Here is a 16,896-nt window from a genome sequence, read left to right as displayed (position 1 = left end):
AGCCTCTACCTGGAATCTAAAATGTTTCAAGGGCATCAAGAAGAGAAACCCTGTCTGCAGTGATAGTGCTTTCTAAAAGAAAAAAATTACAGATCTTTTTGGCTCCCAGAAAGAAAAAATATTGATACATCATGAAAATGGGGAGGACATGTATCATTAGCAGCACACCAAGGTAATAACTATTTCAACCTGACATAACTAAAATCAAAGTGGTTAGAAATATGAGGTTTTAAAAAAACCCCAAAGCCCTCTATGTTGTCAAGCAACTGCTTCACTCCTACTTTTTTTCACAAAGCTTTTAGCTTCTGCCCACTACGCCAGGACCCTTTTGCACAACTAGAAGGAAGATGTGGAAGCAGAAATAGTGACACATTACTGCCTTCTCTATTGCCCCACAAAGCAGGGGATTGTACAGGAGTAGGTATTAAGTGGTGCTAAACAGGTGTGCTGAGAATCGTAGCATCACAATATATTGGGCGAAGGAATGGGGTTGCCTGTAAGGTCAATAAAAAAACATAAGAAATAGAATCTATGGGAAGTGAGTGGATGTTTAATTGTGGAAATTCCTATTTAGTGAGGAACATCTGGCAAACTCTTTACCAGATAGCTCTGATAGCCTTCTTTTATTTGCTACATTTGTAGATAAAGCAATTAGTATAAGAATTCCTAAGAGAAGTGTGAGCCGCAATCAGAGTCTTCACAAGAGATGAAGTTGGAGACAGGGCAGAATGCAGATGTACACATACAGATATATATAGACACACAGAGATATGTTAATCTCTGAAATAACTTTTTACTCCATTTGTTCTGAAAATGAGGCACATTTAAAGAGGACCAAATCACACTTGTTGAGACTGGTGTGGCAGAGGGACACAGACAGGGCAAGCAGTGCAAGACCTGCACGGCTACAGCAGCCTGCTGGGCCCGACACACTGAGCTGGGTCCCTTTGGACACCAGGTTTAAGTATAGACCAGCAACACACAATCACCACTCACAGTAAAACGAGTAAACTAGCTGCATCAAAACCAGGATCTATTCAATATGATGTCAGTGAGGCCTGGGAGGACCTGATCTTTCAGTTTCAGTACTTTTTCCCTGTTACAAGAGAGGGAGTGGCAGGGAATGATCCAATGGAGTTGCTGAGGAGCTCCCTCTGATCCCCAACTCGGGTAGGCAATTCCCCAGGCTCACCATAGCATTAGTACAGTAATTTCTATTTATAATGAGAAATAAAAGGGTCAGCAAAGCCTACTGATCACACTTAGCCTCATCACTTAACTTGTCAGGACTCCCTTGTCAGAGGTGGACATCCTTGCAGTGAGACAAAAGATACTCCTCATTTATCTTTATTGGAAGGCACCTTTAATGGGAATTCCCACTGCCCTTTTCAGAAGCATTATGTCCTGTTTCAACACTGTTCTCAGCTTTGTTTCAATGTAGCTGATTTGGAGAGCCTGTTCTACAGTGGCTTTATGACTTTTCCATATAAGATCTCAGGTAGAAAACTCTTCAATAGAGCCAAGCATCTGACTGCTTTCTCTCACATTGGCCACTGTGCTAATTGGCAAATGCACATATTTAGATTTCCAGCTTTTTATTGGATTCTCACAAGCTTTTATTTCAATGGACTTTCTTCTCAATGTTCATGGTCTAACTTACAGTCTTGTACTTTTCCAGTTGAGAACTGCACAAACTGATGGTGTTCTATTATAGCTGTTGACATGGAAACATCATAAGAAAGTATTTGTTGGATAAGACTGCTTTTTCACGTAGAACAGACACAGCTTCAGTGCATGTTTTGTTGACTCACTTTCAGTCATTTTAAGCCACAGACAGTTTATCTGCACTGTCACTTCCCCCCACTGCACCGACAGATCATGTTCCTAGTCTCTGCTTAGAAATGAGGCTGAAAATGTGACTATCTTGGTTATAAAATTTTCAAACAAATCCTATTCCCACACGTGGCCAAGATCTTCATCCTCATCATCTTCTGACTTGGATATTATTCTAGCTGACGCTTTGTAGTCTCCAAAGCAGAAATAAGGCAGTCCCTCTAGGGAACTGGAAAGCACAATATATGTGCAATGAAAAGCTATTGAAGCATCTCTTAAGAAAAGAAAAAAGGTGTGTGCTTCTATAGACCAGACATCATGTCAAGCACATTACCTGTTCTGGGACATTATTTCAATAATTTATGAAACAGAACAATAGGGAAAATGGTCAGAAATATGGTACTACTTACACCTACTGAAGATGCTAATAGAAAAACTGCTTCAGCAGGCATTAATAATTCAACACTGAGGACACAATTCTCATTAGATTTGAAATAACTGACTAATTTCTACTGATAATGTAAAGATAAGATGAATTAGGCAAAAATGGCTTTGATAAGGACTTGCTTTATACTCCGTTTTCTACTCTGAACTTTAGGTGGAGCTTGTTATCACAGGTTACTGTAGGCTGTGTTTTATTCACATGGGGCTCAGTCCTTCAAGGTGCTCAGTACTGTGTGCATTATGTTGCAATCTTGAACACAAAGCAGTCAGTGATTTGCAAGCCACAACCACACAGAAATAAATCGGCTTTTTGTCCCTTTTCGGCACAAGTGGATAAACATCCATTGATAAAAGGTTTGCTGGGTTGTTGGTTCATGCTGCAGCTAACTGTGCATTGCACTGCATCTCTGGAAGGAATCAGCTGAATTCATTTCATAGCCAGTACCTAAGAGCAGCAGATATGATAAACATGAAGATGGGAAGGAGAGAGCTGGTGACAGATGCAGAGATGAGACTGTTTGACTGATGTGTTTACGTGTTCAGTTTTCACTCTCCATTAACTGCTTCTTCTTTGTCTGTAAAATGTTATCAAAAATTGCAAACAAACCTCATTCTTCCTTAACTGTTCATTAGTATCAACACTTCAAAAGAGTATCAGATGAGTAAGAAATGTAGTGTTAGGAAAAACTGTAGTAGCTTGCAAGGTGGCTAATAGTTTCAACTGACTATATATCAAATAGATCGATTTGCACAGTCCTATGGTATTGGTGAGGCTTATTGTTATATTTACAGCATCACATTTCTGGGTGGCTTTTTTTAGCACCAGAATGCCATCAAATGATAAGCCTGAAGGCCTTTGAAATGTGAGTAGTCCAAGATTAATAATCACATCCAACTTCAGCTGAGAGTGGCATCACCACTGTGAGTATTAGTTAAGGCACTTCAGTTAAGAACCTGCAAAAATTTCATGGACATAATATAAAACAGTATGAAATCCTCACAGCTCCCACTGACATCAGTGAGAGGCCACCTCAAAAAAACCCCCAACAAAACCTCTCCAGATACTGTGTTCTTCAATTTTTAGTTGAAATTTTTAATTTCTCATTTACTCTGTTCTTAGCAGCAGGATGATGGACATGGTAATTTTTGAAAATGCCTCTAAGGACCTGTTCTTAGCAGCAGGATGATGGACATAATTTTTGAAAATGCCTCTAAGGATATAAACAGCTTGAATTTTGTAAGAAAATATATTTGCATTGCCAAAGAACAGAGCTGGTGTCATCTTCTTTCTTCATTCTACAGATAATCACCTATTCTGTGTACCAAATGCTTTTGCTCTAAACCTGAAATTCAAAGTAATAAATAGTAACTACTGGATTTGTCTTAGGCGATTCTTGTATTCCAGTGTATCCCTCATCCTTCTCTGTTCCTCAGTGTTCCTGATAATTATTGAAGACCTGAGTGAATAGTTATTCAGTGATACTGTTCAGCTTCTGAATGTCCCCATGGGGAAAAGGTTTCTCAAGCACATAGAGTGAACCTCCTTGCCTTGAAAAACAAAGATTTAAACTATTTCCTTAGTTCTGAATCTGAGCAGCTCTCACTGAAGCTGGTGAGAATATTTGTGCCAGGAGAATCTGGAGAAGACTCTATATTCAGAGAAAGAACAGCTAAAATGTAGTAATTGAATATTCAGAAACTTGTACTTAACCATGACATGTGAAATGAGTAACATCCCAAGCAGGTTTCAATTTTCCAGTCTGAAAAGGCATTTCAAGTTCAACAAGGCATTTCACAAGTGTAGTTTATGTGTGTACCTACCTGGCCATTCCCAAACTGTCTGCATTATGCCATTTATGACATAATTTCTGAATGCATGTTTCTACTCTGTGCTGTAATATGGACTAATCAATTGTAGAGGAATAATCTGAGGTAAGTGACCAAACTGCACTAAAATTCCACCTTCCTCCACCTACCATTCAGTAAAGGGAATTCTAATAGTCCTATCATGCCATTAAAGTACAGGCATGGCTAAGTAAGCTCTAGCTATTTCCTCATTAAAAACCAAAAAATAATGTGTACATGCCAAACTCACTGCACTTGTTCTCCAGAAATCTGGATCGACATACAGTGCACTGAAGCCTGAAAGAAGCTAAACTGTGATGCTGGAATCATAAACTCATCCAGCTTGATGACCATGCACTGAGCGTATGTGGCTCCTCACTAGTGCTAACTAAAGTGACAAATGAATTTAGAAGGAATCCTGAGGGATAAGAATATGGGGAACAAAGCAGCCTAATTAAACAAGACTGTCAGTGTTTCAAAGATACCTTGCAGAAGACAACAGTCGGAGAATCTTCTTCTAGACATGTATATGAATCCTCTGTGTGTGTGTGTGAGAGCAAAAGAGAAAGAATTTTAATGTGGGTGGGATTCAGGTCACACAACTCAAAGTGGTTCTAATATAGATGTTTACATCTCAGCTAATCACCTGAGGCTCGTTCCACTCAACTGTGAGAAATAGACATTTTTAGGGCATGATTCGCCTGAGCAATTTTAGATGTCTACTTCTGGATGAGATTCATTGTACTCTGAAAGTGCCAAGTGCACTGACTCAAGAGAGATACTAGGCAACTAGCTAAAGTGAAGATTTTTGCAAGGTATATGTGGATACAGTATATATTTAACACTAGCTTACATCTATTTGTATTTTCTTTTTTTATATATACATATATATACACATACATCTCTGCAAAAAAATATTTCTCTCTCCTTGTAATGAATATTTAGATGTGATCATTTCATACCTCTCTCTGGTTTCCTCAGCACCTTCTTCTGAAAACCCCTGATGCAATTATATCTTTATGTCTTCTTCCAGACCTACACAGTAGGGCTTTCCATCACCCAGTCTGATGTTATCATATGTTCAGGTTCCAGTACCACGATGTCGCTAAGAACTGCATTGCAACAGGCTGTGCAGCTTCCCAGGACAATTTTGTCATGGAGCCTTGACCTGATGTTCACTGGCCTGTGGGGGTTCACTGCCTCAAAGAAGACAGCAAGACTGAACAGTGGCTGTAATAGACATTACAAAAACAGCCCCAGGAAGGAGTCAAACTTCAACTGTAAGTCTGCAGACTTCATAATTGAGAATTTCTGTGATTTGTTGAAAATCAGTCTCTCTGGTAAAAGGTGTCCCTGCCCATGGCAGGGGGATTGGAACTAGATGACCTTTAAGGTCCCTTCTAGCTCAAATAATTCTGTAACTCTATTACATGGCAACAGGCTAATTTCTAAGTTCAGGAAATCTGTATAAAGGTGTCTAACACTTAATGGAGAATCCATTGTGCTGGGAATCAGAGTAAAAAACCCAAAGTACCTCTGCTTTGGCTTCCTTTTTGCTGCTGCTAAGTTGCTATGGCAAATCTTCAGATTCTTGTTCCTCATGGCTCAATAAAAAAATGAACTTATTTTTAACATATAATACTATGTGTTTGTACAGCACATATTTACCAAAGCTATGAAATGCTTAGGACTAATTCCAGCTAGAAGAAGACAAAAATGTAGTGGACTAAGAGGTACCTGTTTGCACTGTGCAGTTTTTATAAACAGTGGAGCGTGGGCTGGAACAAAAAGGTTGATCATAAGCTTCTTTATCTTACTGGGAAGAGGCTCTGCCCTTGGGCCCACTTCCCACTGTAGTGTTCTTCCCAGCAGAGTGAAGAGGCAGCTGCAGTACTGCTTCTGAAAATACAGCTGGCTCCAGCCCTGCCCCAGCCCTGATTTCCATCCACACCTTTACAGCCAATGGTACCATTCACATTGTGCTGGTATATACAACAGCAGTGCTGGAAGTTGAAATATCTGCATTTCAGTAAGCTCAACCAGTCCCTTCACACAGGGCAATGATGAGCCATGATGAGGTGAATGATGGCTGGTTACTGATGGTATTGAACAGACTTTTAACAGTGATGTGGCAATGTAAGGGCTGAGAGGGGTGTGTGTATGTGTGTGTGAAGCTTTTCAGTTGTTTCTGCAGAGTGATACACCTCCACAGTGCCTGGTTGTGGCTTTGGATGAGTGGAATTTTTAAAAATAAACATTATTTCAGAAGCTGTCTGGTTTGAATAATGATTAAAAGGTGCTATGACTGTGTATTCTAGACTTACTTAATTATTTTCAACTGTAAACCAACAGCAGACTGTAAGATAGGAGTCTTGGATGCCAGATGATTCCTGAAAACCTTTTTGTACCTCTAGTAGTAACTACTGAAGTATCTACTTTTATCCTCAGAAATCTATCACAAGTACTTTAAGCTCAGGAGGAATCTAGTAAATCAACAGGAATAACCCTTAAGCTCTCAGTATCCTCCAAAGCTTGGAAATTTTTGAGTAAACTTGCATTGGCTGCTCAATTCACCAAACTTTTTAAAGGACTGTACTTCTCTGATGCTTAACTCTGCAAAAACCTGTCATGTTCCATAGCCTGTGAGTTAAATAACATGATCTGGCACTTTCTAAGTGTAGCAATAACAACCATATATAGCCTGAAAAATTTGACTATTGATATGGACCTAGAAGTGCACAGCAAAGCAGGTATTTATTTCAAGACAAACAAATAGATAATCTTACAAGAGCACATTTTAAAACCTTGCATCAAAAAACCAAAAAACAAGAAATGAATTTACATAAGAAACACTTAAGACCCCACTCTGTATGTATATAGCACAATATTTAGCTGGTGATGGGTTTGTTTATTTTCCTTACTAATCATGAGCTGATGACTGAATTCCAACGACTTAAAATTATAATAGCAGAAGTTTTTTTAACCTATCATTTCAGTTAATGAATTAAAATTAAATTCATTCCCTGTCACCACCAAATCTAGCATAAATAATAACATTTGCTGTTTCATATATATTCTCTCAATTTCTGCTTTTCTTTCTGTATTTTTGTTCCTCAGCAGAGAGATTTAGCGACAAAGAGGTTGTGGGCTCCAAAAGGATTAACAGCATTTCCTACTGCTCCATCCTCCCCTGAAGTCTCATACTTTGTCTTCAGTGTTGTGGACTTTCTGATGACATCCCAAACAGAGGTACAGGGTCAGTGATAAACAAGGAATAGGTAGTACTCAAAAAAAATTTAGGAAATTCCTAGGAAATATTTCAGGAAGCATCAGAAAGACAGACTGGGATAAAGAAAGGAAAGAAAGGAAAAAAACATCTGAAACACCAGAGTATGAACAGATAAAAGACCATGTCAGAGCTACACAATTTTTCTGATAATTCTTGATCTCTTTCCTGTGTTGTATATGCTCCTTAAGTATGACTTCTAATTGCTTTCAGCCAACTACTTCTAGTCCTACATTCAACCCTTTATCCCCGTATTACATTTTACCTCACTTCATTTAATAGAACATCTTTCATATATCTCAATGCTATGCTATTTTAGTGGGGGCTGGATGGGGAAATCACAGACTGTAAGGTAAAAGAAGAAAACCCTGCATGCAATGATCCCCACATCCACTGGCATATCTGTAGTTTTACTTTTTCTCACCCTCTTTTGTTGGCTTTTCTGTGAGCAGATAATGATATTTTCTATTATGACAACCTATATGGATCTTAATTTATTTCCTTGTGCTGCCTAGAATATAGTTATTTACTGTTACTCTCTGGCAAAAAAAATAACTATGCCTGTCATACTCAGTGAAGGACAGCAAAATCACTACATCCCAAGAAAGGGAAATAGCAAACTTGAATCATAAACTTGGCATTACAGCTACAGATTTACAACAACATATGGTAATTTGCCTCTAGCTCTTTTGCACATGCTGACCAAAATAATCCATTGAAACAGAAATGTCCCAAGTTGTAAGAATAGCAACCAAATTCTAGATCCCAGCTTTTTACATGGGCCCTGGCTGTAAAGAGTTTATCCATAAAGAGAAATATTTTTGTATCTGACAACAAGCACATTTCTGAAGCCACATTTTTTTTCCTTAGTGCCTAACATAGACGTAAACTACCTTTGTAATCAGTGTATATTAATTGAACTAATGGTGCCAGGCACAATGATACAAATGCTACTCCACTATGAACACTTTACAACAATATGTAAATACAGAGCCTCTCTAACGGACTGTTCAGGCATGAACACAGCCAATTGTGTAGGTCTGACTGCAAAAAATACATGCTAACAAAAGTGACTGAGGCTTTTGTGGTTTGCTGCTCCAGAGGTTTGGGGCATTTGTTGGAACAACTCCGGAATAAAAGAACAGGTTTTGCATTTATGGTCTGGGAAGTGCTATTTAGATAAGCAGCCAAGATATCAAAGCATCCTGCAGTGAAGCACCAGGGCATAGCAGCTTAGTGAGACAGACCACAGCCAGAATTCATGAAGTAGCAGAAAACCAGGCTCATCAGTGCACACAGAGCAATACCATACAGAAGAACTAGGCTAGTCCAGATGCAGCACAGATATCTCAGCTTGGCTCAGCATGCAAGTTAATAAGCCTGAGTTCTCAACAGGGCTTACCAGGTTGATGCTGATACAGGGGTAATCGAGCTTTGCTGCAGTTCAAACCAGTAAGTGTGCAGGTCTCTGTGTTATTTATGTGTACATAAATAAAAAGGACTCTGTGCCCTTAATGTAGACACCTGAATTAACCTGCTGTTCCTGGCTTGGACTTCTTGCACCATTGCTCCTCACATTTTGGGTTCCTAGCTTACCTCAAGCAAAATAAGCTTGGATATATCCCTACACATCCAGTGATTATAGTTTTTCATAAAATACAAATTTAGGGAGCTGAACAAAGCTCTTGACACAAAGTCACTCTGTGTTTGATCTTGTAAAAACCCTGCTTCAGGTCATAGAAGGTTAGAGATGCATGGAAAACTATGCCACTCCCAACCTGACCTTGCCTAACAGCAAGATCATTGGTAACAGTGATCCATATCCTTTTCATCCCTTGTTCTTTATGGCACATTTAGTGCTTCATGTGCTTGCTGCCAACTAGAACAAGGCCATTCATGCTAACATTTAAGTTTTGCCTTCCTTCTCTGCTACCTTACCCCTTCATGCTGAGAGCGTAATGACAAAATGTAGAATTTAGCCTTAATTGGATCTCTGCAATGTTATCACCTGAATTAGCTCCCCTGTGAATAATTATCACTGCCTAGAGGCTGACAAATTGCTTCCCTCTACTTCATGATTGTCAGGAATTTCAAATTATATGCTGAGCATGGGGGGAGAGTGGGGAGAGAGGAATGAAAATGAAAAGCCTAGAGAGGCATGATTATTAAGATTATTAAAATACTTGGCACAAAGTCCCATAGTTTTCATGAGTCCTCAAAAGTGTGAGTGACAGCAAGAACTTTACTAGGGCAATTGGGCAACACCCAGCCTTTCACCCAGCAAAGACTACAGCAGTAGATTTTACAGTCAAAGTGAAACAACAACCCTCGCTCACAGTTAGGCAATTCCTATTCACTACCCCATTTAAGCTATGTACGTCAGCGTGTATAGCAACTCATCTCCATATTTGACCTTGGTAGGTAGATGGCAAATTCTTTGCAGCATAGACTGATAGAAAGGTAAACATATCCAGGGAGTAGCAGCAGATTGCCATGCATTTAGAATAGCATATAAAAGTTCTTGCTTTGTAAGTAAAAGGTCTATAGGAAAAAGTGCTCTTTCTGAGAAGAATCATTCCATGTCTGGGCAAGACATCACACAGAAATGCATTGCGTCATTACACTACAAAATCCATCTCAGATATCAAAAGAGATAACAACTGGTAAGAAATTTTCCTCTCATAAACCTAAATCACTATAAAAATATAATATTCTTTGAAAATGGCTTGACGTGGTCAGATTAAGCAATAGGACAAATAGGGTTTTTATCCAATTTTCACATTAATGATGCTGTGTTTGTAAGATTGATGCATTTCTCAGTTCATTTCAATGCAGTTCCTCAAACTTCTTTCCCCCCTTGCCGAACCAACAACATGTGTGAGACACAGACAAAGTAGATGCCAACATATTCCCAGGAGAGAGTTCTCCCTGCTTACCTGACATACAGTGACCTCTTCTGATTAGTCCTCAGGGAGCCAGACCCAGAACTCATGCTGTGATTCATCATCTGCTCACGCAGGTCATGGATTTTTGCCTCAAAGCGAGCGTACTCTAAGGAGATAAGAAAACCCCAGAGAATAAAGATATTTTAGTTTTCTTGACCTATATAATCACTAGGGCTGCTAAATGCAAATTAATATTAAATTAATGAGTGTAAGGCATGTCCTGAAAATTAAGGCCTAATAGAACCTTGCATTCATGTATTATCTTTGGTAAATACATGCCCTCTTTATTGTGGTACCTTGAACATTTCAGCACTGACTAGGTGAGAAGTCAGATAGCTAGACCCTCTCTCCTGCAGTTTCAGGAAAGATTTAAAGTGTGTTAACAAACATCTTTTGGTCTGCAGAAAGGATGTTGACAGTAGTTTTCCAGTGTATCATTTCTCCTTCCCAGCAACATGATACCTTGTTAGGGACAGTGGGATGGTGCACTGAAGTTCTAATGAGTCAAGCACTTACTGTAAAATCCTGTCAAACTGAAGGAGTTATCTCCAAGTCTAATTATCCCCAAAGCAGCTGTCAAAGCATTGTATGAACAATCAGCCACATTATTTACTCTGCCCACTGAGATTTGGGCTCTGTTTCTTTTAAATAGGTGGAGTCATAACTCAGAGTGGGAGATCCTAGTAATTCCAAACCTAAGCTGCATAAGAATGGCACAAAACTATCTCCCCCACCTTGTTCTCCTCCATAGCTCTGCTGTTTTGGTTTGCAAAAGGGACCTGCTGACCAGCAGCATGGGATCAGTGTTGGAGCAAGGATTCAGCTAGAGAGGTATCATTTGGTGAGGCTCCTCTCTTACAGGACACTTCTCTTGTACAGCCTGGTCAACAGTCCCTCCTGCTAGCATGTTGTCCTTGCTCATTGTATGCTAATGGGCTGAGTTTAGGTATGCAAAGAGGAAAGGCTGAAATTTTGGACACAAGCTCTAATTCCTTCAAACTGACAACGTACAGGCAATGCTTCAGCAACACAGAGCCACAATTCAACCTAAACCCGGGAAATCTACCGACGTGAGATAGAAGACTAACTTGAGGGGGTGTACAGAATACATTTCAGTGAGTCAGTGACACTTTGAAGAGTAAGATGTTGAAGACTGATGCCAGCAAAGAGAAGATGATGTTCCTGCACCTCAGTGTTTTTTCCACTGATGCCTTCAAAAGAAGGATCCCTTTCCCCTGAGCAAGGCTTGAGCAGAAGTGAAACCAGCAAGCAAGATCACACCACCTCTTGGCTTAAGCAAATAAATCTTTACAGTGCACTTATAACCCATAGGTCTGCATTCTGTTTGTTGCTGTTTGAGCTACAGGAGAGTGCTGTAAGACAGCAATATTCGTGTTTCCTCTTAGTAGAAATCTCCACATTATTTTTGTTTGGTCATATGCTGTTCACACTGGCTCAATTCCCAGAATGTCTAGATGCTTTGCAACAACTAATTCATTTTATTCAATGCCCTCTAACTTTCCACTGGATAATAACACCTAACCTTTCCAAGATCCTACATTTCACATAGACACTAGCTACCTTCAATCTGGTTTAGCAGAGTGGTTCGATTTGGGATTTTGTGTCTAGTTTTCTTCCCCCTTCTTACTTGATGCATTTTACCTCTCTTTTCATTGAGTTTCCTTGGCATTACCTACTGAATCTGTCAAGTGACAGTGGCTACTTTGCTAGTCAGCTGGGAACCACTGCTGTGCTATAAGACTCTTCAGTCTTCCCACATACCTATGATTTCACTGACTGAAGCTGAAATTCTGTATCTCAGGAGAAGAGACACTCCTACATGAAGCCTGTATTTTAGATTTATTCTGTAGCTTGTTTCTTTCTCATTTCTTTCACCTAGAGTACATCTTTAAACTTCTCAGAGATTCAAAAGCCCAAATCCTTTGCGGAACTAAGGCTCCTACAAACCCATGTTGTTATTTTTTTTATGTGGAGTTTAGTTTTGAAGTGTTTATCCCAGTGTAGGAATAGTTTGTTCTATGTGAGTCATATTTGTTCTAATCCTCTGCTTTAGAATTTATTTAGTAAATAATTATCTTCTGAGCAAGGCTTTGTTTAGTTTATATTTCATTATAACATATCTAACATTTCTTCTTGACAAATAGAAAAGGTGATCTTAAGGACCAAAAGCTTGCGTTTCTCTTCCTTATACAGTATCAGCCCTATGCAAAAAGAATATAGCAATTTTAAGGGTTGTTACTAGGTCTCTTTCATTTATGGTGGATTCACTGAAGAAGACAGTAAACATAGAGTGTAATTCAGCTCCTTTGATGTTTTACATCTGGGCAAGGCCAAAGATATGAATGATCTACAGCAGAGCAACTTTCCCTTTAATAAGCAACCAAATCGCAGGCTGACTCTATGTGAGGTGTGGGAGTAACTCCCAGATTTAGACACCAATCTGGAGAGTGAGAAGAGAGGATTGAAAATCTGACTCTCTCTAGCACAGCATCCAGCTATTTGCAACTTGAACATCAGCTCATGAGATACTCAAATGACTACAGCTTGGTCAGATGATGATATTATCACTTGTGTTCTGACTTCAGAGCACACTTGTAATTTAACTGACTGCAAATTTATTCTGAATTTAATAATCTCTCTCTTTCTGGAAGACCTCTTGAAACTACAACACATCTTAAAAATTGTCTAATAAGTGTGTGATGGAAGTTCAGGGTTCAAGCTCCTGGTCTCTGCATGATATTAAAAAATACTGAAGTACAAATGATATTCTGTTACTTTGTGTTCTTGAGACTTTTTTTTAATTGAAATACATAGACAATTTGAAAATAACCAAATTAATGGGACTATATGTACTAAAATGTACACTCATTCCTTCCTCCTGACAAATGCCTAGATCAAAAAATGTATGGCCATCAGTGCAGGTAGTATTTAACCCAGCTCAGAACAGTTTCTTTAATCTCTGTCCTCCTAGTTCTCCTACTGATTCCTAGATACTACAGTGACAGTTGCATCTGAAATGTGAACAGAAGAAGAATCAATGATGCTCTGCCATTGGAACTGCTGCAGTACTTCTGCCTACTGGGAAAAAAACCCTTTTTCTTAACACTTCTTTGTATGTGGGGTCATTCCAGACTAGCTGTTGTCTAATAGATTTGCATTTGCTTAGTGTGAAAAAGCAGCAGTGCTAAAGTCCAGAAAAACATTTCATGCTTCCTTCAAATTCAGCACTGAATCTAAATAACACACTTTCAATGCTCCTACACAACTAAAAGGACACCGAGGTTGTGACATGCTGACAAAAAATACAGTTAAAATTGATTCACTAATTTTGTGCTCTTTAAAAAAGGGAGAACAAAGAAAGTGTTGCTGCTGGAATGCCTCAATAGCAAAACTTTGCAAATTTGACTTACTAAAATCCGTCTGCAAAGGTCTTAACCATTGCCTGATTCACTCATTAACAAATTCTGGTAGCTTAAGAAACTGATAAAGCTATGCATTAGGCCAAAATGGCAAATGGGTGAGCAAACTGTAACCTATATTATCACTGGGGTCAAAACAGATGATATAATGGTTTGTGCTGGCCTGTGACTGGGACTGTTGTTGTAAGAAACAGGGCAGATGGGATGAAGGGAACTGTTTATTCACACCCCACTTTAGAGCTGGCTCAGGGCTCATGGTAGAGTGCGTAGGCCTGAATTTGGCTGTCCCAAAGATATAGATAAAACTCACTGCCCCTGGAGAGGTAAAGCTAGTGCCATTGCGTGTAGGAGAGGAGATTGCTGCTGTGAGGAATGGCCCAGCTACAGGGAGATTTAGACCGACTTTGAGGGCTCCGGCATTTACATGTTGAGCTCTGCATGCTGCCATAAGCAAACCCCCATTTTTCCAAGGGTCTGTTGTCTCTACTCAACTCTCTGGTCAGCCAGGAGAGAGGAGTCAGCTTGAATTGCTATAGTATGAATTGCCCCCAAGACAACCAAGAGCAAAACTGAATGTATTTATCAAATGCCATGACCAGTTTGAATAACTGATATTTGTCTGCTTCATACAGGACTCCTTAGACTGAATATATGGACAGGGAGCTGGTGCTTTTCCTTCTACTCATGCCAACTCCTTGCCAAGTGCTACATCTAGGACTCATATGTATTCTGACCTTCAAATATCAATGCAATTGTTTGCCTTTCCAAATCACTTGGACACGTTGAAAGGATTGGACAGGCCTTTGAGAGTAAACTTTGAACACCTCGAGCTTCCCCTTAGCTCACATACTGAGAAATCAAAGCTAGGCAAACAGCCAGCCCCATTAAAAAAACATCTAAAGCCCCAAACCCAAAAAGTAATACCCTTCATGTTCAGCTGGCCAAGATCAAAACTATGATCTACAAAATCTTGCCTAACCACTCTGGCATCTGAGGGGATGCAGACGCCAACATTTTTACTGATTCAGATATCCAAAATCCTGCCATCCCCACTACCTACTGTGCAAGTGGGTACTTGTACAGTGGGGAGGAGTTGTTTTAACACACACAGACACCCCTCCCTTTTGAGTTTCCTATTGACTGTCTTGGATAGTCTATGGTCAGACTTGGTATGTGAACTTCAGTGAGTCCAATTGCTTAACACTTAAGTCTCTTCACATATCAAGAGTCTCATCAAGTATCATGAGTTTGTGAGACCCATGGTGGATGTGCAGACATAAAGGACAGTTTGGGGTGAGTTTTTCTGTGACTTAAATCCTTTCATATACATGGAGCAAGGACTTTTTCTACTAAAATAAGCAGTATATTGAAATCTTAGTTAAAATTCTCCAAGTGAGTCCAGAAATAGCATAAAAGGCTATGATACTTGAGCATACAATAAAGCTCTCATAAGTTTTAGATGCATTTAAGAGACTAAAAACCAATGAAAGAAAGCAAACCTCAATATTAAATAATTTCTAAGTCTAAAACTAGCAAAGACAGAGATTTTATATCTGACAGATTGATGTTACTTTTAGATCACAGAAATAAGAACAGCTATGATAAATGAATATGCTGCAGCTTTTCTATGAGAAAGAGTTGCAGAATTTTACAAAGCTACCTTACTGCTATTTTTCACTTTTATGTTTACAACAAAGATTGTAGTACTGATTGAATTTAGAAAATATGATAACAAAAAAAGCCCTGATCCTACAAGTAAAGCATAGTTAAGCAACTGAAATGTTGACATACGATACAATAGTGAAAACATTAGTTCAGCATCCCAGTCCAAGTCTTTAATAGCTTGAATGCTTTTAGTTCTGGCACCTTTAGAGAGACAGCAATTCTTTCTGTCAACAGGTATCAACATTTGCTTTTCTGTGTAAGTAAGGACAATCACTGTTTTCTTCGAGATGATAACATACTTACTAAAAAGTAGAAACTCAAAGTACAACTTGAACTGTTCAATTTGATCAGATTACACTGCTTAAAAAACCCTCCAAACTAGGAAGCAATTAATTACAGAATTTTATCACCTCAAAATGGTATGTTGAGTAACTCTAGAAACTATATAGGAATAAAGGAATGGCTGCCAGACCAGCTTTTCCATCAGTATTAATCTGGTGTAATTTCTGTGGATCCAGGCCAGTTTAAACCTTCTGTGATGCTTTTCTGTTCTGTCTATGGGAATAGAAATTGTATGCCTCTATGGCAAGTCATGAGCTTATTGCCTTGGACATCTGAGATAGCTATGTGCATAATACTATTATTATGACACTATTATTTATGCTATTTGTGCAAATTATATTTTTTATTTGCCTTCGCTTAGCAGATGTCTTGGCTAAATGATTTATGATTTAAAATAATAGAACATATTTTTTCTGAGTGTTTTCCATTTCTTCCCTTTGCCCACAGTATTGCCCAGTTGCCACTGTTTTATCCTTGAAGGTGAAAGAAAGTTGAGCAGACTAGCATCAAGACTTTAGAGTACTAGGTCTGGTTATTGCTTTTCCACAGGTTTACAGAGTGAAACTGTGTGAGTCAAAAAGAGTAAGGCTCATCATACAGTGATACCCATGGCAGAGAAGTGGCTGTATATTAACACTGTGTCTTTGGCTATGCTCGCCAGATGCACAGCATTCCATCACTCTGGAAGTCTTTGAAACTACTGTAACACACATAAAAAGTGAAAGAGTGGGCACAAGACATGAACTGTTAATAGTAGTATTCTATGTTTTCTGATTATGTTTTTTTAAATTTTAGTATTTATTTTGAATCAATTTTTGATAAAAGCACCCTTTTAGATAATCCAGAGTTCAATTCTATAGCTGTCTGATATTGCAAGTACACAGCAAGTGTAAAATCTTATGGTGGAAATCTTTGTTGAAAAGGTAGTGAAAAATCTTTGTGGTCTTCAGTAATTTTCTAAGTTCATATGATTCGGTGCAATTTGGTCTACCTTTGGTTCTTTTATCTTCCTCTGCCATGTCTGGGGTTGGCCATTGCCAGGGACATAGTTTTACACAAGGCTGGCTTTGGATCTTATACTGTATGGTAAATGCTA

At 38.9% G+C, this 16,896-nt stretch overlaps 1 protein-coding gene across 1 annotated transcript in view; it reads right to left on the bottom strand.

Annotated features, from left to right (window-relative positions):
• Nucleotides 1-16,896, bottom strand: part of DLG2 (discs, large homolog 2 (Drosophila)) — a 116,673-nt gene that overhangs the window by 76,841 nt on the left and 22,936 nt on the right. The window contains exon 2 of the mRNA XM_009082833.1: nt 10,345-10,459. Coding sequence (XP_009081081.1) covers nt 10,345-10,415 — 71 coding nt within the window. The 5' untranslated portion in view covers nt 10,416-10,459. The remainder of the gene's footprint in view (nt 1-10,344; nt 10,460-16,896) is intronic.

The sequence above is a fragment of the Acanthisitta chloris genome, unplaced genomic scaffold (assembly GCF_000695815.1).
Source record: "Acanthisitta chloris isolate BGI_N310 unplaced genomic scaffold, ASM69581v1 scaffold1029, whole genome shotgun sequence".
NCBI lineage: Eukaryota > Metazoa > Chordata > Aves > Passeriformes > Acanthisittidae > Acanthisitta > Acanthisitta chloris.
This window is presented reverse-complemented; position numbering and strand designations above follow the sequence as displayed.